A 25,482-nucleotide genomic window follows, 5' to 3' on the forward strand; every position below is an offset into this window, starting at 1 on the left:
AAAGGGGAAAGGGAAAAGGGGAAAGGGAAAAAAAGGTGTAATCCTTAGCTCTCGCTATAAACTGCTGAAAACAAAGTCCAAAAAAGCACCCATAGTTGTTTACACCAGCAAGGACAAAAAAAGAACGACCCGCTAAGCTGGAAGCTTAGTGGTTAGCAGACACTCAAAGCACCACCTTGGAGAGCCCACTGCAAACGACCGTAACCTGCAAAGTGGTTTCACCAGCTGCATCTTGTCTCCCGGCCGGCAGTTACCATTTGCTGTGTATCCTCCCACAGACACGAACAAATACAACCTGATCCACTTGACAGAAGCATTCGTCAGCTAACAAGTTACTTGCGCAGGTCGCGTCTACTTGAACCACATGGCTACCGCCCCACGAAAACATCTGTGGACTTGAACAGTGCAGAAGCACTCTGCAGAGCCGAGGGGGCAGTGGAAATCAGGAACTAAAACTCAGAGATACGCAGCCCGTATGCTAGTCTTCTGACATCAGGGAACACGCTTCACCACCTCGGTTACAGAAACTAAAGAGGAATAAGCTGTGGCTCATAGCTCAACACTTGCTTTAAACTAGATAGCCAGTGAGCTATCTAGTAAGTAACCACTCTCTTCTGCTTAAAAATAGACAATATGAATTCAGCCAATAAACAAACTAGGTATCTCTTCTTGCCCTTAAGAATGAACAAGCTGAGTTAATTATTAAGTTGTAAAAAAGAAAGCACTCTGATACACAAACGAGGCCTGAGAAAGGTACTTTCCTTCAAATCATACGTCATGCTTGGAATAAAACACCCTGCATTTTACATCTACTTATCAAAATGGTGTCAAAACCTAGCAACAAACCGTGCCCACATCATCAGGAAACACTGTAACAAGCTGCTGCCACAACAAGCGACTATAGCAAGAGTAGCGATACTGGGCACTTGCGAGACCACATCTGAAGTACGCCGTCCTCCAGGTTTGGGCTCTCCGTTACGAGAAAGACATGCACGTACCGAAGCACGATGCAGCAGAGGCTGCCAGGACGGTCAGGGCCTGCAGCACCGAGCAGGCAAGGAGAGGCCACGCGAAGCGCGTTTGTTCAGCCTCAAGAAAAGAAGGCTCAGGGGAGATCTTAAGTGCTGTCTGCAACCTCCTGAGCAGAGGACACAGAGGCCAGACTCTTCTCAGAGGTGCACAACGACAAGATGAGAGACCACAGACTGTCTGGAAGTTCTGATTAGAATAAGGGAACCAAATATTTACCTGGGGGACGGTCAAATACCGAAACAGGTTTTCCAGAGAGGTTGTGGCATCTCCATCCTCAGAAGTGTTCAGGACTCAGCTGGGCAAGTTCCTGAGCAAACCTGATCTAATTAGACCTGCTTTGAGAACGGAGTTGGACTACGTGACCTCCAGAGGTCTCATTCAAATTTTTCTCTGTCTCTAAATCGCTTTAAGATTGCTTCAGTCTTTTACAAACACTGAAATAAACACAAAATTTCAGTATAATTACATGAAGCAAATCTAAGTAAAGTGCAATAATTAGTCACCCATATTTTCATTAAACCCTTGGCCATGAACTATCCTACTATGAGAAAGTAAAATCAGAAATGTCTATATAATTAATCTCAAGTGAAAGCAGGAAAATGTTTTAACATTGGAATACTTGGACAATTCAGGAGGTAGAGGACAAGGCAACTGCAGAAAATGCAACTAATACCAAATTGTGTTGCTGCACCTGTCCTCAGTGTCTAACAAAGAAAGAACTGAAAAAAGATAAAATTATGAAAAACTGCTGAAGACAAAGTCCAAAGTGCTATCAATTTTTAGAGAAGACAACTCAAGTTTCAGCTAGGAGAAAGATAAATACTGGGAGGTAGTACTGCTGCTGAACTGGGAGAAAAATTAATTACTCAGGTCAGTAATTCAGACCTAAAGCCATCTCATTGCATAAAACAAGAACAGGTCTACTTGTATAGCTAGATTTAATTGCTTTCATAACACTATGCTTTGTTTTAAAGCTTTCCATGCCAAAAAGAAGCCTGTTTAAAATAGAGGGGCAAGCAAAAATATTTCAGTTATTGGATAGAACATTATGTTCCTTTAAAAAAAGGAATCCAATATGCATTTCTTTTTAATGGACCTGCTGGACTCTTTCCAAAACGGAATGGTAGCAGTCCCACTGTTTTGAGGCAAAATACCAGAAAACATGTCAAAGAAGTATTTGTAAATTATTTCAAACTAACAGAAGAAGAAAAGCAGGGGCTATGACAATTCAACAGCTGCACAGAAGAACAGCATTTTCAAAAGGATGCAGACTGTACAGTGACAGGCTGTTTTCCAATTTGTGATTTCACGCGCTGCAGGGAAAGGTTTTAGTCAACCGTGTCTACTGCACTCACTGTAATTTTAAGAATACTGTTTAATGTCTGAGTCTGTACTATGACCACGATAGCACTGCTATAAGAGTGATGAGGTTCCCATGTCAGTAAATCAGAATTCTTCGTTTTCAAACAGGATTTATTCCAGTTGCAGTTTCTGTTTTTATACTTCCATCAGGTATCTGAATAGTAACATCAAGCAATAGAAGCTCAGAAGTAGTAAAGAACAGCACATAGGAACCTAAGCAAGTTAAATTGCACCGTATTAATAAATAAATAGAAGGTTAAATTCTTTCTCCTTTGTGCCCTAGTTCAGCAGTAATAGTGCTGAGATTTCTTATTGCTAAGAAAAAATTTCCTTTGCAGGGACAATTATTGTACGAAATAAATACCAGAACACTAATGCTTCCTAACTCCATTTGCCATTGGCAAAATAAGTTCTTCTGAATAGCAATAAATTATGTATTAGTCAATTTTAAAAGCTTTTAAGACTACATTTTTGTGAAGACAGCTTCCAGTGATGGAGGGTAAATCAATATACTCATGTCTTAATCTATGAACAGAAACGATAGTGGCAAGATCCAAGTCAAAGTCGCTTTCCTACAGCTTGCCTCCCATCAGAATGTGCACTGCTGGGATGAAAACACAGAGCAGGGAAAACACAAACAACTGGAGATCCTGTTGTACAAAATCTGAAGATACAGGATAGGTGAATAACATGATTTCAAGCCCGCTGACTGCTGGATGAACAGGTTGTGAAGCCAGGGAGGAGTCGAGGCAGTTCCAAGTTTGAGCGAGCCCTTGGGAATGCATTGCAAGACAGACTCTGGTGGAACAAGTGGACTTCTTACACGGGACACCCTGCCAGTGAAACCATTAAGCATTCATACAATAAATCACTGTTCTAGTAAAGCCTTCAAGCTGCACACAGCTTGCATGAGCATAAAAGGAAGACCAGAACATTAAATACAATTAAGCTGAGAATTTTAAATGCAATAATTGAAAGGCACGGAGAAAAAAAAACAGCATGGTGGGGGGGGGTTAAGAAAAGGCAAAAAAAAATGTTTTAGAAGAGATGCGCTATGAGATCATTTCTTTAAAAAGTCAACACAAAAAAAGTGTAACTGAACAGAAGTTGAGTAATATTGAGTTACTAGATTAATTTCATTATATCTCATAACTTATTCCCCAAGCATTATTTCATCACATCCTACATTATGAGATTATTAGAGACATTTGAGTGCTTAATCATTTTTCTTCAGTTTAAACTGGAGTGCTTCGTTTACAGACCTAAGCAAACTGTACATTTCTCTTTCTGCAACAGGCCTGTTGGAGCTGTTTCCCCCATCAGCGTCACGAAATGTTCTCACGGCCACCTAAACGCTTCTTAAGGTGGAAGCAAAACTCCAAGAGCTACCACCGTTGCTTTACACAGCCAGCACTGGACCCAGTTCCTCTAAGTACAAAGTGCAAGCGCCTAAGGAAGAGACCAGCGTGCTTTTAATCTTGCAGGTAAACGCCTACCAAAGAAAGGATGAGATGAGAAAGAAAAGATGAAAACAGTACTCCTTTGAACCTACGTGCGATTGCAATGGTAAGGCCTTTGGGACAAAACAGCATTCAAGTTAATTAAGGAGTTAAAAATAAGGCCTCAACATCTATAGTACTTCTAAGAACTGCCATTTACTGTGTGTCTTCAATACCTCAACACTAGGGTATTAAGCAATACTAAGTGTCAAGGACTTTATTTCTAAATAATATTAAATATACTGAAAATCTGAGCAGAGGAGAGCTGATTACATGCTACAAATGGGCATTAATCCAGTTTAATAAACTACCTGTTTCTCTCCACTCCCTCACAGAATGCAGAGGGCAGACATTTCTCCAGCAAACTCCAGAAACTAGGCAAGTATTTTAGTACGTGAGAAGAGCACAAACTACAAAAAATAACAAGTTCTAGAGAACTAGAGTACTAGGGTCCAATCCACTGGCATCAAACAAGAGTTGCTCAAGTGTTACGGCTTGATTTTAAACAATCCTTGTAAAGTTTTATGAATGCTAATAGCATTGTGAAAAGGCAGCAGTAAACCTGATGTTTACTTTTTTTTTTTTTTTTTAAGGTGATCTTAAGTTACTCTTGAAGCCTAAATGCACTGAAAAGGGCTAAGATTCAGTAAAAGCTGCCCACAGAAATTCTGCTTCAAATTTAAAGACCTCCCCACACACACACGCTAACTGCTCCACCGCACCACACAAACAGGAATCACCAGGTAGCTCTTACGTGCATCACTGAACCGAAGGGCCCCTTATTTCCCCTCTGCTATTAACCTGCTATTAACTGTCATTATCCTGGGTTAAGGAACAAAGATCTGTTAGTACATCTGCCCTACCTGTCTTTACATGCGGACTCCTAGCTTAGGAAACAATGAAGGGCCAGTCATAGCGTCAGAAAAATAAAAACGAAATAAAGAAATAAAAAAAAAAAAAAAAAGAAGAGGGGCCAGCTGGCATCGCTTTCATGCTCAGGTTCCCCTTAGGGGAGTACTTGAGTTACATGCCTGAAAGGAGAAGCACTTAATGCAGATGCTTCTAAAAGATTCAAAAACTCTTACTCCCAGTTGCAGTTCTACAAAATGAGACTTCTCCAAAACTCTTTTATTTCAGAACCAGATCAAAAGCAGCAACGCTCGTTCGCTACGCCTCGCCAAGCGCTCTGCTGTGCGCGTGTCCCTGTAGGACAGTTACCCCAGCCCAGTCTCGACACAGCCGAGCAGGAGAGTTAGGCCAGCGGAAACGCCCAAGACTCGCAACACGCAGAGAGGTACCGAGCGCCAGGGCGAAATTCCTACGCACCAAAACTCCCGAGCTAAAACCGGCTGGATACACAAAATCGTTTCTTTCCGTGCACAAAGAATTCCAGGCAACTTCAAAGCAATTCCACCAACCTGCACAATGTGATCATTCCTGCAGTAATGTGCTTTGCTATTAATGTCCGTTAACTCTTAACTGTTACTAATATGTAGTAAAAAAAAATTCAGAGAATGTTATTTCTATATGTACATGCAGTAAAAAGCCTACATGAATTGACAACTGTCGCAAATCTGAGTTTTCATTAAAGATAGACCATCTGTAATAACTCCTGAAAACAATATACATCCCTGTGTTTGAGAAATCTTTCAATGCGACACATCTCCAGACACAACAGCCTCATTAGCTATGTTTTTTAATTATAGATGATGCAACATCTGGGTGATAACAGGTTTCAAAACTCCTGTGTATAAAGCAGTACACTTATTAACATATTGTTTTGTATTTTTAATGTAATCAATATCATCAAAGAAGTTTGGAATATAACCTGTTCTGCATAAATTAATGTACTGCCAGCCTGGTCTGAGCCTTCACCTGATCAATTTAAAGTATATAATCTATTATGTATCTACTGACAGATACTGTAACTGGGAAAAATGGTTTATAATAAATAGATTTACTATTATTTGTTTCCATTTAATATTTTACATGTATTTTCTGTTTATAATACCAATTTAATAAAAGGCCAATTTGGGGAGAAAATTTAGTTCATTTGTCATTATGTGCTGACTGATGAAAAATTTCCAGACAGCTGATTTATAAGCAATTGAGGGCAGCCCTACGGTTTTTAAGATTCACTGACGAAGAGTCCTTGCAGCTCCCAAGTCTGGGATCTGAACAGACACAAGCCTTGCCAGCTTATTGAGATGCCATCTAGACTGACCATTCTTTTTGAAATTCAGTGCATGTGGGTCCAGCAGCTAGTTCTCCTCAGGACTCGCGGTCCATGAAACCAAGAAACCACCATTTCAAAAAGAAAAAAAAAATCCACTTATTAACAGCAAAACTGCTCCTATTCTGAAGAAGCCAAACTGTTCAGTATGGTTAGGGATAAGTGACAAATTTAAAGGTCAGGTAGAAAGGAAGTAATAAAATTAACCAAAAAAGCCAAGGATTCCAGCCTCGGGTTTGCACCAGCAAACTAGACTAGACTAACGACAGCAACACGGCAGCAGTTTCAAACTTGCTGCTTCCAGTTCTCACATCACTCACCAGGATTCATTAACTAGCTCTGAACTCATTTCTAGCTCATCCCGCCAGACTCCATCCAACCTGTTATTTCCAACATCACTATCCATCTGAAAACAACCGTAATTGCTTGCTCAAAAACCCCGAGATGCTCTTTGGCATCAGGTCTCCAGGAAAAAAAAATCCCACTAAAAAATAATGTTGTTTTCTAATGGGATGGTGTATTCTGAGGCTCAAGGAAAGGGAGAAGAAAGGTCTGATATTAGTGCCAGATGATAAATATTCCCAAGACAGGCATCAGCCCCAGTGACTTGAATTACCATGATTATAACTGTCTAGTATAATCTTTATTTGGTAAAGATTTAGTGGTGATTTCTATAAATTGTATCGTCCATCCACACACTTATCTTTGTCACGGCTTTTTAAAAATCTTTTTTTCTAAATAGTATTTCAAAATCAGAAACTTAACACATTCAAACAAAGCAGTAAAAGCATGTCTGTGTTTTAAAAGAAACTTTGAAAGTGAATACTGAATCTCAAGTCTGCCAGAACTCAAGTGGCAGCATTTTGCAGTCAAGAAGAAAGGTTTTGCAACAAAAGGTCACTAAGAGAAGACATTCATGTTACCCAGTGTCTGAACCTAAGTGGACTGACTTTGAACAAAACTCAATCTGCTCAAGTTTTCATTCACAAAAGCAATTTGTTCTAAACATTCGTTTTTTACCCATGAAAAGACTGAACCACTGCATTATGCTATTGTGTTAGAAAAGATAGTATTACTGAATAGTAAGTTATGATCTGTCAAAAACAAATTCAGAAACAGTTCAGGAAGTGCACATAGTTAGTTACTACACATGTTTTGCATTTATTTTCCACAGTAATTATCCTGGGAGTTTAAAATTGTTAACTGGTATAAAAATCTCCCTTGTGTTAGTTACCTTTTTCAATCCCACCCACATCAGTAAAGAAACAGCAATTATCCCTCCCATCTATAAATTATGCAGGCTCAGCTTACACAATTTACTTGAAGAAAACAGCAACAAACTCGAGATTTAGTGATCTTCTATTTAGAAGAAGCCCCCATCCCTAGCTCTTGACTTGTAAAAAGTTAAGCTAAGTTAACAGAATCACTCAAAACACTCCAGGACTCCATGCTAACTCTTCTGCATTCAAACACGTGCAATGGCTGTAATGTAACGCTAAAACCAGGACCACGCTTAGTTAAAAAAAAATAAATAAAAAAAACAAAAGCTTATCCTTTCTACATTAAATCACAAAAATATCACAGGCTATTCAGTTCATTGCAATTGTTAAGAGAAACAGCAAAAGCTCATTATGCTATATATTTTTTAAATTAAATGAGAAAGCAAAACATAGCAGGCAACATGCACAACTATGCTACTTATATCACAACTTCAATAAACAGGCAATTAAACACAAAAGCTCACACCGCCCCTCCCACCGAAAAGAACCTGCTGGACAGAAAGCCCTCTTACGATTCCCTCCTGCAACATAGTTAAGCAGCAGATGTCAGAAAAGGAGGAACAAAAAACATTTAGCAGACTTAACAATTTGATTAAACAGAGTCCTGGGCGTTTAACAATGTTCAACAGCATACGCATAACATTTACAACAAGAAAGAAGAAAGGCACCTGGAGACATCTGACACTGGGCATGCTCTGCAGGCATCTCAGTGCGCACATGCTCTCTACCAGGTTGGAGCAGCCTAGCCACAAAGACCTTGGCACAGAACACTGCAGGGTGACAAAAAGGAAGGAAGAGAAGAAGCAGTTAGATGCCACAACAAATCACTTCAGGCAGGCAACTCATTAGTACGTTAACGRGGTACTTAGCTACGGTATTTCTGCATTAATCACAAGCGTTAGAGCGGCCAAGGGTAAACCAAGCTACGGAGGAGCCTCCGCGGGAGAGGCGCGGCGGCCCTGCCCGCCGAGGGGCGGGCGCTGAGCCGCGCCGCCCGGCTCCACGGGAGGGAGCGCTGCGGCCGCGGCGCCGGCGAGGCGAGGCGAGGCGGCCCCGCGCCGCCCCCGCCCGAGCGGCTCCCCGGCGACGGGCAGGAGCCTCGCGCGGCCCGGCCCGAGCYGCTTGCTAGCTTTCCGCTCTTGCCCTCGCCCTCGGGGAGCTGAGGCACGGGAGCTTTTCGCTACCAGGTCAGGTCTTCGGAGCACAACCAGGAGGAGCTTTAACTAAGGCCTGGCACCCCGCTCCGGCTCAGGTTTCTCAACCAATTTGCGCTTGCTTGGACAGAGAGCAAAGCCGCCTTGTTTATCGGGTACGGTCACTCCTGAGGTTACTCCTGGGATGCTGATACTAGCCCCCCCCCCCCCAAAAAAAAAAAAAAAAAAAAGAAAAAGAAAAAAGAAAAGAAAAGAAAAAGGGATTTTTAAAGAGCAACACCACCTAGTTAAGTTCAGACTGCAGGACCAAGCCGTGCTAAGATGCACAGCAACCCGATTACATGCGTTACCAGGGGGAAAAACACACCCTCAATATTACCAGTTGCACATATCCTAAAAGCCAAATTGTACCCTAATTATACTTATTATTCATAACACCACCCAAGCGAGAAAGAGCCATGGTTAACTAGCCGATTCCAGCTTGCTGACACAGGAAGTTAGGAAAAGCTTGGAAATCTTTTGTCGTCTCTTAAGTGAAGAAATTTGAGGCAGACAGAGTCCAAAAAGCTTTCATAGTTCAATTATATTATTTCACGGTTCCCTTTACGGACACAATAGTATACTATATAATGATCAGATAAAGTAAGCAAAAAGGATTTAATTACTCACTGTCAAGCAGCATGTAAACCCAGGTCTAAAATTTGGCACAGATTTAGCTTTTAATATTTTTCACACAGGCTTCCAATTTAGTTATAACAAACAGCAAATCTTTAAAAGAAAAAAAAAGAAACCAACACACATACCAAAGTTAAAAGCAGAATAACCACAGGTGAGGACTCAGGGAAAGCATTTATTGTGCCATTAATGAGGGGAAGGGGGGAAGCCAGACCAACCCAAGAGGTTAAAACCTCTTTTTTTATATATATATTTCAGAGCTTATGAATAAAACAAAAGAAAGCTCAAGATTTGCATCTCTGTGCTAAAGAGAAATTACGAAGCAAAAGGAGGACAGGAATGATCCTAGCAGCACCAAAGAAACGCTCGAATTCTCTCACTGATCCTGTAGCAGGGTTGCAAGTAAATATGGATGTTCTGCACTACCTATTTGCAATGCAATTAGTAGATGTATAAACCTTGTGTACAGATACATAAATATTAATGCTAAATTGCATTAATTTTTCCTTCAATATCAAAATAAATCATACAATCTTGTATTATTAAAAGATTCTTACTTAAAGTTTGGAGAAACATTTTTCATTTAGGTACCAAGTAATTAAACCAGTTTATCTATAATTGCTTTGCAGTAATTTGACACCTCCCACACACATTTGAATTTTAATTCTGAGAATTGCTGTATTGATACTGGAGAAACTATTTTAATTTCAACAGACACCATTTTTTTTATATATATATATTCTTAAGGAAAGATTGAATGTATTCTTCAAATCTAACAATTGTGATAATCTGCAGCTCAACTTTAGAGGAAAAAATGTACATAATTCAGAAAACTTCCTTTCTAATCTATTTCATTAATTGACCTATTTGACACAATATTTGTATGGTGTTTCCACAACACTGAACTATCAAAATTCAGTGCATCACTGCAGATTTGTTAAAGCCCAAGCAAGTTTTTGCCTTCATAAACCCATTAGGCACAGTACAAAAATTTAAATTTTGCTCATCTCACTAAGTAAAATATTTTGAAAAGAAATCAGACCGAGAAACACAACAATCTTACCTAAGAATTTTGAACAAGCCATACAAAACTATGTGTATAATGAATCTAAATCTACAGCCTTCTCGGTTACTTTTTCAGATCCCAACTAGACAAATTATAAGCTAAAAATCATTGGTTTAAGTTTTCAGACTGTGTTTGGCTTTAGGAATTATTTTAGCTAAACAGGCAGAATATTAAGAACCTGAGGAGAAATATGGGTGACTTAAGAACCATTTTTTAATTTAGTTCAAAAAACATTAGGCAAAGAGGTCACTTCTGTGCCAATTTTAAGCCACGCAAAAAAACTTTTCCATGGTATTACAAAACCCTGAATAAAAGCATTTATAGAAACACTGGACATTAAACTGTAGCAATGATATTGCACAATACTACAAATTAAATATTGCAGTCTACTTCACACTAAACTAGGAATGTGCAAATATTTGTGTGCTTCACTGACATGCTATTTCTTGACTCTGTCTGCATGGGAGCTGCTCATCATAAATGGAGGCATAACAGCGTACCAAAGAGATTTCATTTTTGAGTAACATGAATCTGGACCGAGGCTATCACTTTCCATTTCCCTTTAACAGGATCTCAGGGAATTGTAAAACTATAAAACAAAGACTGGGAAAGGGAAAAGAGGGAAGCAGGTTACATTAACTCACAGCACAGGCTATTGCTTCCTAGAGATCTTGATTCAAGTCGTCAGCACAGCAGATATAAATAAATAGTGTGGACAAATATCTAAGTCATCTAGGAGAAAAGCACACGATAGGGGGAGAGAGAAAAAAAAAAAAGCAGTTTTAGGAAGTCAATACTTAAGCAAATTGAAGGCCACTTTCCCTCAGATACTTGACACCATTTGGCCATTCAGTGCCCAGCTAGTACAGCACTAATAGCAGCAGTTAAAGCCACAGAAAATGCCCAGTAATAAACCTGGCTGCATGAGGAGCATCGTAACTTAGTATTGGGTGCTGCACGTCAAGAACAGGACTACTCGGATCAGCCTGCGCGGAGGAAGTCACAGCAAGCTCTGACAACCCCCCAAAATAGTTACTATTTAAAGTTACAAGCTTCTGCAGATACCAGTAGAAGTTAACAGAAGCCTGCAAATGCTACAGAAAAGATTACAAAAATGAGAGATGCTAGACCAAAGTCAGAGTGTGACAGCTTGGAAAGCCTTCACTTCGGGATGTAAAAAGCTCTGGCATCGTCACTGCCTGGTGGGCAAGATATTCAAGGCGCAAGTGCAACGGCTCTCCGTCGCACCGGCAGGCAGCGGAATCGTCCGGGGTAAGGTAAGGCCAAGCAAAATTCAAATGTCAAGGAACTAAAYAGTGTTAGTTTTAGTCAGCTCAGGTAGGAAATTGTGATAGTTCATCTAAGCGTGTTACTTGGGAGGAGGAGGGAAGCAAAAGGATGGGAGAGGGGCCTTCCAGCTGCAGAACAAGGAGTGAATTACAGTGAAAGAATAGAGAGGAAAAACAAATGCAGAAACTACCTTGCTGATCTCACAGACGCCTTTATGTTTGAGAGGATAATAGATTTATTTTGTGAGGTGATAATTTGTTATTCTACACACAAAGAACTGCATTTCAAGATTTAAGTTTCAATCTTAAATCGCCAATCTGAGAAACCTATACAAATGTTTGCTACCTCACGATCCAACACTATAAATTCCAAGTAATATCAGCAAAAAGAGGAATATGCTTCAATTTATTTAATATCAGATGGTAAGAAATTCTTTAATGAATATTAAAACAGGCAGTAGTGTTCCTAACTGTAATAAATAACCAATTTGTCAGTAATATCCTTTAGGATAGAAGWAAAAAGTCTATTTCCCTGAACAGTCCAACGCCTACATTTTTCATTCATTTTGGACTTTTATAGGCGTTATTAGGCCTACTAGACTACTTATAGGTATTAAACTGCTATTTTGTTAAAGCGATGTAAAAGGTCAAATAACTTTTGTCTCCAGTGTTTTCAAAACTAAAAGTTACCTCCAAACAGAAACCTTATACAAAAAATTTCTCCTTCAAGAAATATATATATATATATATATATATACACACACACACACACATATATAAATTTTTTTTTTCAAACCAGCTCAAGAAAGGCAGGCAGATTATAGCCTGTGTTCCTAATGGAACTAATATACATTTCATATCCAGGGATGGAAATATTATAACATCATAGTTAAGAATATCAACATTTGCATTACCAAGGCTTATTCCTGGAAAGTTTATAAAGTATTAAAGTTCTGACTTCAGGATTTTTGCACCAAAACTACATCCATTTTACTTATGTAAGATAATTTAAGGAAGCAAAATTTAGTAGTATGTTTACAGTCTGAGAAATTCTGATATTAAAGCAAAAGTACCACCATCATATCGTAAATGAGTTTCTAGATGGAGGCCAATAGTTTTGGGGGGTGTTTTTTGGAGGGGGGGGGAAGAGGGAGGGAGAAGAAAGATTTTGACTATTGAAGAAAAAGATAATAAAACAAATGAAGAATCTAATTTATTTTTTTCAAGGACTATTGTAACTCAATTCACTCTTTTCACAAATACTTTTTGCTTACACAGTTCATAATAAAAAATGCAATTAAACTAAGAACTTAACCAACTATTCAGGCTTGTAAATTCTAGAGCCTAAAATGCTTTTCCCAACTTTCTTGTGACAACAAAACAGATCCTCACAAAGCTTAGTTGTGTTCTGGGTTTCCAGAGAATAAGGAAGAGTGTTTTGTATTGGCAAAATCGGGTATAATTAAAAAACCTTCCTCATTCTGAATTCTCTTCGGGTTTTTAGCTGTAAGAAACTAACAGGCTATTCAACATTTATAATTTACTGCTTAGTTCATTTTGGTTTGGGCCTGGTCCCGTGCAATTGGCACTTCCTCCACTTCTTTYGATTAGTGTTTAATACTGAGAAATTAAGACCCACGGAGCAACTACTGCGACTTAAAACGTCCTCTGTATCTGTGAAAGGCAGGGACAACCCCTGGTAGCTCAGATTTAATGCTGCAAAAACAGGCGTTCTGAAAAGCAGACTGACTTAACGACAGTATGACCCTTTATGAAAGAAATATGATCACCAGTCAAATTTATTAAGTTCAGGTCTTCTTTTCTCAAAAATCAGCATTAACTACAACAAGGCAGAAAGACTGTAAAGCAATAACACTGTTCAAAGGCCTTCAGTATTATTTTACACTCAGCAGGGAACAGCTGCCAACTACTCAAACTCAATCCTCTTTTGCTAGCTGGGATATCATCCAGATCTTACCTGGCATTTTTATCTTAAGTGATTCATTCAAAACATTGATAAGCAGAACAGTGTTGCACCAACTAGGCAACTGGAACAAGTACTCTGAATATTTGCAAGAAGTGGAAAATAAAAACAGCATTGACCTATGTTGATAATAGTAGGAATAAAGTGTGGGGCATGCATGTAACACAAATAAGCGTGTTCCACAAGTGACAGCCTGGCATGGCTTAGTAATATATTCAATATGCTGCACATTTTGGCACAATCTTTAATATCTCTAGTAAGATGCTCTAAAACACAAAATTTATAGCAAACCAATAGTAGTGTTTTATCCTCCTCCTGTTTTCATTTCAAAACCAAGTTGTCTCTTGAGAGGTGCAGGGTATTTACATGCTCCATACAAGTTTGAATCAGTGGCAGCACATCACTACCTTTTCCACAGACCAAATGCAATCTCACATACAGACTTGAGTGTCCAATTTGGAAGGCAGTCCAAGTAATATTCTTAGAAAGTATTTCCAAAATGCATGAAGTTTCACGTACATGTTCTATTTCATTTAAGAATGGCTATATTCAAGTCAAGAAAGTTGTCTTTATAAAACAGATTTAATTTATTCTTCCATTTTTGTACTTGCAATGAATTACAAATGTAAAAGCTAGCATAGCATTAGCATCATAACACAATATATCTTGTAAAATTCTTTTGATTATTTCTTTACTGGTACTAGATCATCAAAAAATTGGCAACTAACAGTTGAGTCTCACTTCCATTAGAAAAATTGGTTTAGTTAAATGATGGCATTCAACAAAAATCTGCTAAAAGAAACCACCTCCCAGTTGTCATTCAAGATCTGCACATAAGCTACTTCAATTTGGGGAAAAATACTAAGTGAGAAATCAGGACATTTAAAGCAAGACAAATGAGAAATAATTTCATCAGACAAGTTCTCCTCATTACCACACAGTTCTTCTACATAGGACAAGGTATTCATAGAAGGGTGATCAATAATGCAGTCCCATTCTGCTCCTGAAGATCAAAGTACGCTTGCTACAGCAAAATAAATGCTGCAAAAGGAACAYGGGTTCAGTAGAGAAAAGATTATAAATGCTTTCCTTGAATAAAATAACAATCTTACTCTATTATAATTTATTCATCAGGATAAGACTCATGAGATGCAATATCCTGTTTACAGGAGAATACAAGAGACTAGTAAGAAAATCCTAAGACATTTATATCAAAGGCACTCAATATTAACCGAGATAAATCTAAATTTCCCCAAATACRCAGTATTTACATTAATCTTCACTTCCTTCATGTGCATACATCCTAATTCCAACAGTTTTASAACTTCAAAAGCATGAAAGCGTCCTTTCTGCATTAATGGATCCTATGTTACATAAAAAATGGCCATTTCAGAGGGCAATGTCTTTCCTATTCTCTAATGCAGCAGAAACAAAGGGGTCACAAACATCTGGAGACAGTAGTACATCTGCTAATAGTAAATCATAGCTGACAAACAATAAGAAACATTGGAAAGACACCTCGAACTGCCAACTGAAATAGCAGAAATTCAAAATGAGAAAGTTCAAYACTTAGGAAAAATGTGGCTGAAGCCTGTTTACGATATCAAGAGTTGGCTCAAACTCTTCTCTGTATTGAGAACTAACAATCTAACAAAATCACCATCATAATCTAAAAATCTAGTATAGGCAAGGCGGTGTGAACTTTAATTTGACCAGATTCACGTGTATGAAGTCTGGGCTTAGTACATAATGAAATATTAGATTCACATTCAGTATTTGCATTTCAAACACTACTGAGGAGTACTTAAATAGCCTTTGAAAGATGACTTACATTTTACTTTTAAAAAAATGTAAGATTCAAAGCCTGGACCAGAACTAAGTCTCCAACCTGCATATACTTGCACGCAAGTTCACTTAACATTACTGCTGCCTTCARTAAGACCTCTTCATGTTTCGGAAAGAGTAATATTTATGATATTATATTGTAATATAATATTTAATATCATAACACTGGCTATCTTAAAGAGGAGTATACATTTAAACTTCCCCTTTTTTGACTGTATTTTAAATTATTTCCTCATTTCAGTTTCCATCTTCACAGATTTTAGGTTCGCTTCTGATTCCCCATTCCCTCATTTTTGAAAAGGCACACACTAAACAGCAAATATTCCATGAGATTTTATTTTGTAGTATAAGTCCAAAGCAAGGGATAGCCTGACTGGTATGTGGGACAAATTCAAGTCGATATTAGAAAAGACTGCAAGAAATGTGTCAGACTAAGATTAATGAGCATTTCCCTAGCACTTTTACCACTGAAAGCATTAAAGTATACTAAAAAAAGAAAAAACATGCCCAAGACCTTTCCACCCTAACCAAATACAATTCAAGTAGTCAAAAAAAAAAATCAAACCAGGAAACAACAGTAGCCTAAGCACAAATTATTCATTTCATATATTTGTTAATTAAATTCAAGTATATTTTTTGCGATAAATACCACACCAGCAAAACAAGTGCACAGCTAACACAACATATATTATCAAGAGCACCTACAGGTTTCTTCTACAGCATATTAAATATTGATGCCTTAAGATTTGTTTTAATAGTTGTCTACAGAAGAGAACACGCAAGATTCAAGCAGCTTAGTGTTACTGTTATTAATATCAAGAGGAGTTGTGCAGGCATGCCCGCTCTATACTAAGGAAACTTTAGAAATAAGTTGACCAGTTTGTTAAAGCACTAACGTGCAATAAAGCTGGGTGAGAGGAGAGGTCTAGGTCTCAAGTTCACACCTGACACTTAAGGCAAGTCAACCTTTTGGTAACWGCCAGTGACCCGGCTTTCCTTCCTAACGCACATAAATACCTTACAAACTTGTTTGTAAGATAACATATTGCAGCCTCATACAGCCATTTCAAGATCTGAGTAGCATGCTCTGGATTACTCAAAATAGTCATACTCCCTTACTCTGCAATAAACCTGTTATAGCTTTGAAGTACTTCTTGAAAACCATGCCTTGCAACGGGCTCACCTGTACTTTGACAACAACTGAAAACAAGACTTCAAGTTGAAGTCTTGTTAGGAATTTAAAAGGCTGACTCCAAGTGCTGCCCACAACAGACTTTTAAATGTCATTTCAGCAGGGTAACACTGAAATCTGTAATACAACTAGAAAAAAAATCATGTAATTTTTTGATGAACTCATGAGAAAATACAGCTAGAAATTAGAACAAATAGCTATTATTTTTCTAAACTTGACTGAAAAGATCAAAGTCATTCATAAGGCTGTTTTCTCTTTTCAGAAGCAGGAATTTTAAGCCAATTGCTTAGTGCTCCTGTACCTGGAGATACTGCTTTCTAGCTCCACAGGAGATGAGCTCACCATATGTTCCTAGATCTACTTTWCAGAGTAGATCTGCAATTCCCTAACAAAGTACACTTGTATTACTGAATTTGCCCTTTCTTACTTTAAACTCACATCGGCAGCTAGCTTTGTGCATTCTAGTATTTTGGGGACATTAAGCAGTTAAAGATACTGAATTTGCGGACAAACTCAACTAAGCAGAAGCAGCAAGATATAGTACAGGGTGGCTTCTTACCTGAAACTTTGTTTCTGGGCTTCAGATCCACCAATCCAGAATGAAAGGGGATTCGAATGGGGTTTCCTTCTCAGACTTGTCTGTTAAAAGAGAGCAGCCAATCATCTTCAGCTTGGTGCATCTACTTCTTTCTTGAACGAAATCCCAATTACGTATTCCTAATGCTGTTAGAGAGACAAGGCAACCTATATACCTTCACCGGTTCAGTAACGACTAAATTAGTGTGTATGTGTGTGTGTGTGTGTGTGTGTGAGGGGGGGGTTGTCACCGGATTGGTGGATCTAAGACAAAGAAACTGATTTACAGACAAGAAATTGCTCTTTCCCGTGCCCTGAATCAACCAATCCAGAGCAAACGCTTTGGGGCAACAGCTCACTGCAAAGACTAAGAACGATGAGAAGAAACTACAGAGCAAATCGGAAAGCGTATGCTAAAAGCTTCAACCACCAGCTTATACTTTGCAAGCGTGCTCCATGAACTGCTAGGATGTTAATATACAGGCTTTCCAAACAGATGGTTTCAAAGCATTCAGTTCTGCTAACTTTCCACATACATGCTCTAAAGCATTTTAGTGCAATTATTTGCCTTTTGCCTGACTCCAAATGATCTGACTTTCCTTACATACCAGCAGCACAAAGATGGAACCTTTAAGACACATGTGATYTGAATGATGGCAAAATTCAGTAATTTTTCAGTATCACTGTGGCTCTGAAAAAAAAAATCTAGAAATTAGAGAGGGTAAGAGAAGGTATACTACTCCTGACTGAGATAAGAAAAATCATTCCTTACTCTCTGGTCAAGATGAAAAATGACTTCATGCAGAGCTTTCAGTAGTATGCCTAGAGTATAAAATGACTGCATTAGTTGAAGGAACTTTAACAGTAACACCTCAGAGAAGATAGAGTGTGCAGAGAGCTCATACTGCGCATCTAACAGAACTAATTATGGAAGTAAATCCTAGAGAGACTAGACTGTGAGCCATCAAAAAGTTTGATAAACAGCCTAAAAAATATTTTCCCGTAACAACAGCACCATTCTCTCAAACATAATGCTGCAATATCCATAGAAGAATACGCTAYCACTTCCACTCACACTTTTCCTCCGCTCACCAGCCTCTCCTAAAAACAGATCAAGCATTTTAGCCTCCACAGCAGAGCCCCATGCATTGAAGCAGAAGCAGCCTGGACAAGGACGGAAGAAGCTGTCACTACTCGCAGCCAGGCCAAGTAATTGTGTCAGCCAGTTACTCAGTCATGTCTGTGACCGAAGAAAGGGCTATCTACATCATGCGCTAATTTTCTGCTTATCAGTGGTAAATTAATAGTCGATTATAGAACTACATTTCAAGGACAAAGCAGCACTCAAGTCTGACAGTATGTCCAATCTGTGATTTATAAAGCTGCCAAGTAACGTGATAAGATGTCAAGGCATATGACTCAGAAGTGTAAGACTACAATACAGCTCAGTAACAAGACCACTATCAAAATTATATAAATGCACTGACTCGCTAAGTAACAGCGGAGTGAGTGGGATGTTAAGAGAGGCACTTCACCATGAACGCATTCCTTAAAGTTATTTGGTAGTGTTACAACACAGATCTGATTTTTTCTCCTGAAAGTAGTGGTGTGGTAGAGACTATTTGAATCTCAAGTTCCCCTGATTAGTCCTTCGCTGCCCAGATAGAATTTCTTGGAAGTACCTCTATCAAATACAAGCTGCAATTGTAAGTCAGTAATTTTTGCAAATGATGCAAAACAGATTCTGAATATACATTTTCAAAAAGCTGTATATATTCTTATTTGAAATCTTTAAATTGGCATGACTTAAAGGGTTAAAAGTTTCAAACAAAGCATTACCACACAAGCCATCTTCACATACAAACTTACACCTCACAAAAAGACAAACAACAGAAGCTGTCACAACTTATTTGGCACCAAAATTCAATATTCAAGAATTCTTCAACAATATTAAACTCAAAGCAGCCACATAACGTGTAAGACCGACTATATAGTTGGTCTTACTCGTCTAAGTCATTGAATGAACAAAATTTTGCAACTCTGCCACAGCTAAARTTTGACCCCAACAGCTGTTACCAGTTTACACAGAAAGCACATTGGTCTCTATTCCTAGCAGCAGGTGCCTACCCACATCTTATAATTCATACCTCTATTTGTACAAAATGCACCCAGAAGCTGAACTGCTCTTTGAGCCCCGGGGAAAGCTTCAGTACCTCAAGGTAGGTAGAAGTACAGGGATGCCATTTCCTGAGGGGCCCTGGATTAACAAYGCAGGGAAGAAACAGCACGTCTTCAAATGCTCCCGTTGTTAATTCAGCCTGTGTTAGAAGCAAATTAAGTTTCCAAAAAGAGTCAGTGCTTTTTGTTAGTAAAACACAAAAGGCATTGGGTTACTTTTGCAATATCTGGTCTTGGTCATGCACTACTCACACTGGGAAATGGGTGGAAAGTAACACAGGAAAATGAAGCAGGCTGTCAAAGGTCACACCGCGGAGACCTAAATACACCTACAAACTGGGGAAGGAAGGGATTTTCCAGAAGCRCATTTTCTCTGAACAACGAAGTGCTATCAATACCACAAAAATCAAACTGAAAAAAATCAGATTATATAACAACATAAACAGTGGMATTAGCGTAAAGAAAACATTACCATAGAAAATAAAAGCTAGAATGTAAGTACTGCCATTAACCAGCAATAGTTTAAACCACTCCGTAAATATTCTCATTTCTCTTCAATGTTTTCTCCTTCATAAAATAAATAAAAGACTCACCATAGAGCAGTACTCTTACAACTATGGTCTCTTACTCTCTCCCACACATCATTCTTCTCACTGGCACATTTGCTGCAACATCCATTTCATTTTAAACCCATAAAGCTTGTGCTACTGCACACAAGCACTCAAAGCAGCAGAGTAAGATCTAAGATGAAACTGAAAATGCCAAAGCAACAATGACCTCTAAACTCCACAGAATAAAATGTAACGCATCAACAGACATACATCAAGTTGATTTGACAAGCAGTGAAGGTGTTCTAGAAAACACACATGAAATGAAGAGATACATCCATCCTTCAAATAATGTTCCCTGGTGTCTCTAAGAGTACAGCTTATAATAAATCAGGTTAGTTTACTTGGTAAGATGCTGGTGCAATGCTTATCAGCAACCCAAATTTTCAGCAACATCCAGCTGCTCTGCTTAAGGGATACACAGTCAATGTGGTCTGAAATGCAGAAGTGGCATACATGCATTTTACAACCTTTTAAAGGAGCAACTCAATAGCATTTTAGAGAGGCCAGCTAGTATGCATACCAGTGTGCCTGCAGAGATGTGATCTCATTCCAGCGACACCTGTACACTAGATATACGAGCACAATTCAGAAYCTTACAATCCCAAACCAGAGCTCACAGGCAACACAGTACCCTGAAACTATCCAGCAGCTCACAAACTCCAGAAGCTAATGTGTATTTTTCAGGCAACAAGACAACTTTGCTTCATCTTACTGCCTCAGCATTGTTGCAAAGGCTGGAAAAATTAGTCATCTGAAAAAACTTAACTGAACTGTGAGGCAAAGAATCTCAGTAGCTCAAGCAAGATTTCAAAAACCTTTGGTGAAACACCAACTTTTAGTCTCATGAAAAAAACTTAAGTTTCCTCTATTAAACAACTAAAAGCAACTTTGTTTCAGAATTCTCCCTCCACATGGAGCATCTGCAGTTTTCCTTCATCTGTAYAAACTGATGGCTGCTGCCATAATAATCACAAGCCAGTATTTCAGATAACTTTCAGTTTGTAACCTCTGTTCCGCATCTTTGTATTCTCCATGTCCCTTCTCAGTCTCATTTTCTCACTCATATTCCTTCTACTATTTCATCTAGTCCTTCCCCAAAAGACGTAGCTTTCCGCACTTTCTCCACCTCCCTCATTTCATCATCATTCTGCTGGCTCAGAGCTCAGTTGTCTAGTTTAATTCATTTTCTTAAGCTCTTCCTTCCCATTTTCTGCACCACTGCCAAAGTCATAGCAATCCATTCTCTTTATATCCTCATCCTTCCTCTTACAGGCACTCTTTGAAATGCGACTGTCAGTCTGACAGTCCCTGTAGCAGCACAGATCTTACCTCCTCTGCCCCAAAGGCTCTTCTGTACCTTCCTAATGGCCATTTAACCACCACCCCTTTAGATACCCACTCTAGTCATTTCGCCTTTCTCCCCTTTGTATGAAACTATCCAGCATCCTATTGGCTGCACATTTGCACGTCCAACATGCAGCTCTCAGCTCTGCTAATTTACCAACTGAAGGCTAGAAAAAATAACTGCAAAACCCATGGTCTGCTATGCTACTGTGACAAAGCACAACCAGTTAACACRCAGGCTTCCAAATATCCTGCTAGTTTTTCATCTACTCTCAGACTCTGACTAAGAACTACTGACAAAACACAGTTGTATTTGAGCCAGAATAGTACCTCCCTTGTTTCAGATGCAAATATGCTCATTGTCCATCTGTATCTCTATCACTACAAAGTAAACTCTTTGAAGAATTATTACAAGAACTTTGGGAGGAAAAAAGAAATGTAGCTGCCTGCTTGGTTAGTAATAACTGAGATAGTAATAACTGAGACAGAAAGAGATTAAAAAAAAAAAAAAAAGCCAGAATGTTATAGAACTACTGAGATATATACGGTAGTTGTATTCTAGTTTCTAAGTAGAATTCTAAGACTTATTTTGCCCTATAAGGCTTTATATAGTTCAGGGACAAAACAATCGACACTTGCAGTAACCCAAGGAAACCCAGGTACTACTGGCACGACCTACTGAATAAATTGCTGCTGGTAAGGTGTTTCTGTGTGAAATACCTTATTCTGAGATTGTTACCTTTTGATTTTGAAGCTCAAATCAAAGTTCTACCCAGAGAAACAAAGAATTTTGATACAATATTTAATTGGAGTTCTTTGTTTATTATTTACAAAGGGGCACTTAAATACTTGACACTTTCACGAGACACAGTTGTTCTAGAGTAAATGTAGTATGTTAGGGAGACTTCTTCCCCTACATATAAAACTTCAAAATACAAATTATAATACRATGTAAACAAGTGCTTGTCAGGTTTATTCCTAGGCACAGTCTTTCCATAACCCTTTCATGCTACTACTGCTGAGCAGTATTATATTGAATTTAAACTGCCAACTCTGCAACACAGGGATCTGTATTTGTAGAACAGCATGCACATCAAGGACACAGTAGAAAGACAGATGATAATAAGCTCAGTAAATGAGAATATTAACACACACTTGGCTTCCTGCTTCAGTAATCATGTCCGATAAGTGTCTAGTGGGCAAAAGAGATTGAGAGGAAAAGACTTGTTTTTAATACTGTCCATATCTCACACTGCACAGTTCATCCCATAAACACATACCTTTTTATCCTGTTTATAAGGACCATATTTTCCTTACTTACGTATTCACTCACAACCACATTTGTGTAAACTAAGATACTAGTAATCCCCTACTTTAAAAGCCTGCTGGTAAAACAAACATATAGTTCAGTGATGTTTTCTAAAAAAGTGAAAAACACAATTTTACCAATTATTCAAGACAAACACATATAATGTGTTGGATTCAACTGAGTATTACAGACTTCTTGCACAATTCAGAATTTGTAGATTTTTTTTTTTTTTTTTTTGCAAATCATTGTTGTTGGCACTTCACCTTAAGAAAAAAGACTGATTCTTTAAAAGAACAAAAAGGTTGCAGTTATCAAATTTCACAGAGAAAATCAAAACTGGGGAAAGAAAGAACTCTATCAATCATCGCAGCGGGTCCTCCATCTGTTCTAGATTACTTCGTTACTAATTACTTCATAATTAGTCCACTCACACAAAGCATTTAACCAAAACTGTGCAAGTACTAAGATATCTAAACTAATGACAATCCTGTCAGAGAYGCTGTTAGTCTAAACCTGCCTCCTGCAGTCAACATACACATTATATTTCCAGGCCTCGCACTTCCTGAAATCACTTTTAAAGGCAATGGGTATCCTGCCTACACAGACAGAAACCATAAGAAAATGAAAGCCATGAAGTTTCATAATTAGATCAATTGCTCATCACTGAAGATTAAAACCCTAACAACATTAAAAAGGCTAAGTGATATGATTTACAAAACCAGAAGATATCTAAAGACTAAAGCTGTCCTAAAAGATACAATGACTTCAGAACACTAGCTGAAACTTCATATGGCAAATGAAAGTTGCCACTTTAAAACCTTAAAATATTTCACTCAGATTCCATTTAAAAATAGAACAGTATTATTTCCATCCCTGATTTTTCTTTAAATAAATGCAAATGAGTCTATCCAGTTAAGGCACAGCTCAGAGCTAGAACATCCTGTTYGGAAACTCTCATGTAATTAACATGTTGACACATTATCTCTTGTTTATCAGTCACTCAGAATTATATTCTGTTTGCTCCTCAGAACTTTTGCAACATACATTTGTACCTGTATGTACTAGATATTCACCCTTGGCAATRGGGGGAAGCGCTCAAGTACCAAAAGTGCATAAAATACAATTTTCTGTATGGAAGAGAGGTATAATACATCTGGCTTCTAGTAAACAAACCTCTGTACCTTCTTTGTTATGAAGAGATTCAYAAACATAAAAGCACTGAAGTCTTTCATGTTAAAATCATCCCTGGTTTAGGGACRCTTGCCTCTAACTACTGATATAAGAGTTTGCACATAATACTGAAATCACACCATCAATACTGCTTCRATTTCTGCTTTATTTAAACAAATCTTCCAGAAAAATCTCACCTTCTRCAATACATAACACTGCAAAACATTCTTGAGTCATGTCTTCATGTACAAATGAGTGAATTTAGTGGCACGTTTAAAATAAACTCAAGTGCTTCTACACAAGCCTTCRCTAAGAAAGAAATTAAATTCAACTACCAGCTACATTGTTATAAAGCACCACTTTCTACAGGAAAACTACAAAATACATTATTTACCCTATTAACATTTTATGCTTATTAATTTCTTATGGAAGAGGTAAAAATGTTCCTTAAGCCTCCCTCCACAGAATAARCACCATCTTAATAACCCCAGTATTTGTCTTTATGCTAACACGGTCTCCAGAATCAACTGTGAACAGAGGGTACAAGAATTACCAATATTCAAAAGTCATATTTGCTTCTGTTTGTTAGTAATATGGTCAGAAATAGCACAGATTTCTAAAAATGGAGAGTGGTTACAAAAAGACAAGCAGAAAAGCTGCACAGCCAAATGCATCTTCCAGCCTCAAGTTCTATTTTAGCACCTCATATAACCCAAGGTTGAAAAGCATTAGTAACCCTCCATTACAGGTAGGAAAAAAACCACTAGAACTCACTTTACACATTAGAAATTTAAAAGACCGCTTTTCTGTACATGACTTGTTCTCTAACAGATGCTTTCATAGATAGCAGCAGCCATTATTCTTAACACTGCCATCCCCTACATGTAAACAGTTCTGCACCAATTTTCAAGTGCAAGATCCCTAAATCAGTAGGGACCAAGAAAGTAGGCTCATTAAGAGCATCTTTTAACCTAGGAATCTCAGTGATYGGAGACAAGTATGAAACGAATATCTGTTGTTTTTTTCTCCTTTTAAATGTTATTGCTATTATTATTGCTTCTTGATAGGAGATGGCACTCAAAGTTTAAGTTTTCCAGATGAGGTAGTTTACCAGAAACTATGCTAACTGAAAAACCCATCTAATGTCTCTACCGAACTCAACACACCTTTAGAGTGCCTCAAAAGCAATATTAGGATTTCATCATCCAATTCTGCAGTACTGCATAGAATTCTGTATGCAAGAGTAGATTACGCTTACAATAAATAAACTAGCAGAAAATATTTTTATGATTATCCTTACTAGTTTCTCCCAGTTCTAAATTTAATTCTGTTCTTCCCTAGAGGCTGCTACCTACACTCCTCTCTTGTATTTGGATATGGAGATCTAAGCTGTTCCAAGGAAGGAGGAAAAAAAAATAGCCTCCTCATTCTTCCGCTTCCAGTTGGCCACCTCTCCACTAACCTGAGTTCAGCGGTATAAACGCTAATTAAGGGATATAACAAACACATCAATTAAATTTAGTTAGATAATACTGCGTTTGCTGTATTGAGCATCTCATAAAAGCCTCGCCGCTGGGACTGCTGTTGGAAAACATACGTTACCTCGGGGAAGGCTCACGATACTGTACACACACAGCGGCCTCCGCGAGAATACTTTCCGAAGACCCCACGATCCCCCGGCCG

The 25,482-nt window shown here is 38.3% G+C and overlaps 1 protein-coding gene across 3 annotated transcripts in view; it reads right to left on the reverse strand.

Moving 5' to 3' along the window:
- Positions 1-17,327, reverse strand: part of FBXW11 (F-box and WD repeat domain containing 11) — a 72,620-nt gene extending 55,293 nt beyond the window's left edge. The window contains exons 1-2 of one of the 3 annotated variants that reach the window (XM_085310351.1): positions 17,171-17,327; positions 14,509-14,615 (exon numbers count right to left, since the gene is read on the reverse strand). Coding sequence is in view for 1 of the 3 variants with exons in the window: in XM_085310352.1 (XP_085166478.1) it covers positions 8,075-8,125 (51 nt within the window). In the remaining 2 variants the exon portion in view is untranslated. Of the gene's footprint in view, positions 1-8,074; positions 8,186-14,508; positions 14,616-17,170 lie in introns of those variants that run through there. The other 2 variants (XM_085310350.1, XM_085310352.1) reach the window with 2 other exon arrangements.
- Positions 17,328-25,482: the final 8,155 nt, after the last annotated feature.

The sequence above is a fragment of the Rhea americana genome, unplaced genomic scaffold, assembly GCF_003343005.1.
Source record: "Rhea americana isolate MKP2758 unplaced genomic scaffold, rheAme1 scaffold_318, whole genome shotgun sequence".
NCBI lineage: Eukaryota > Metazoa > Chordata > Aves > Rheiformes > Rheidae > Rhea > Rhea americana.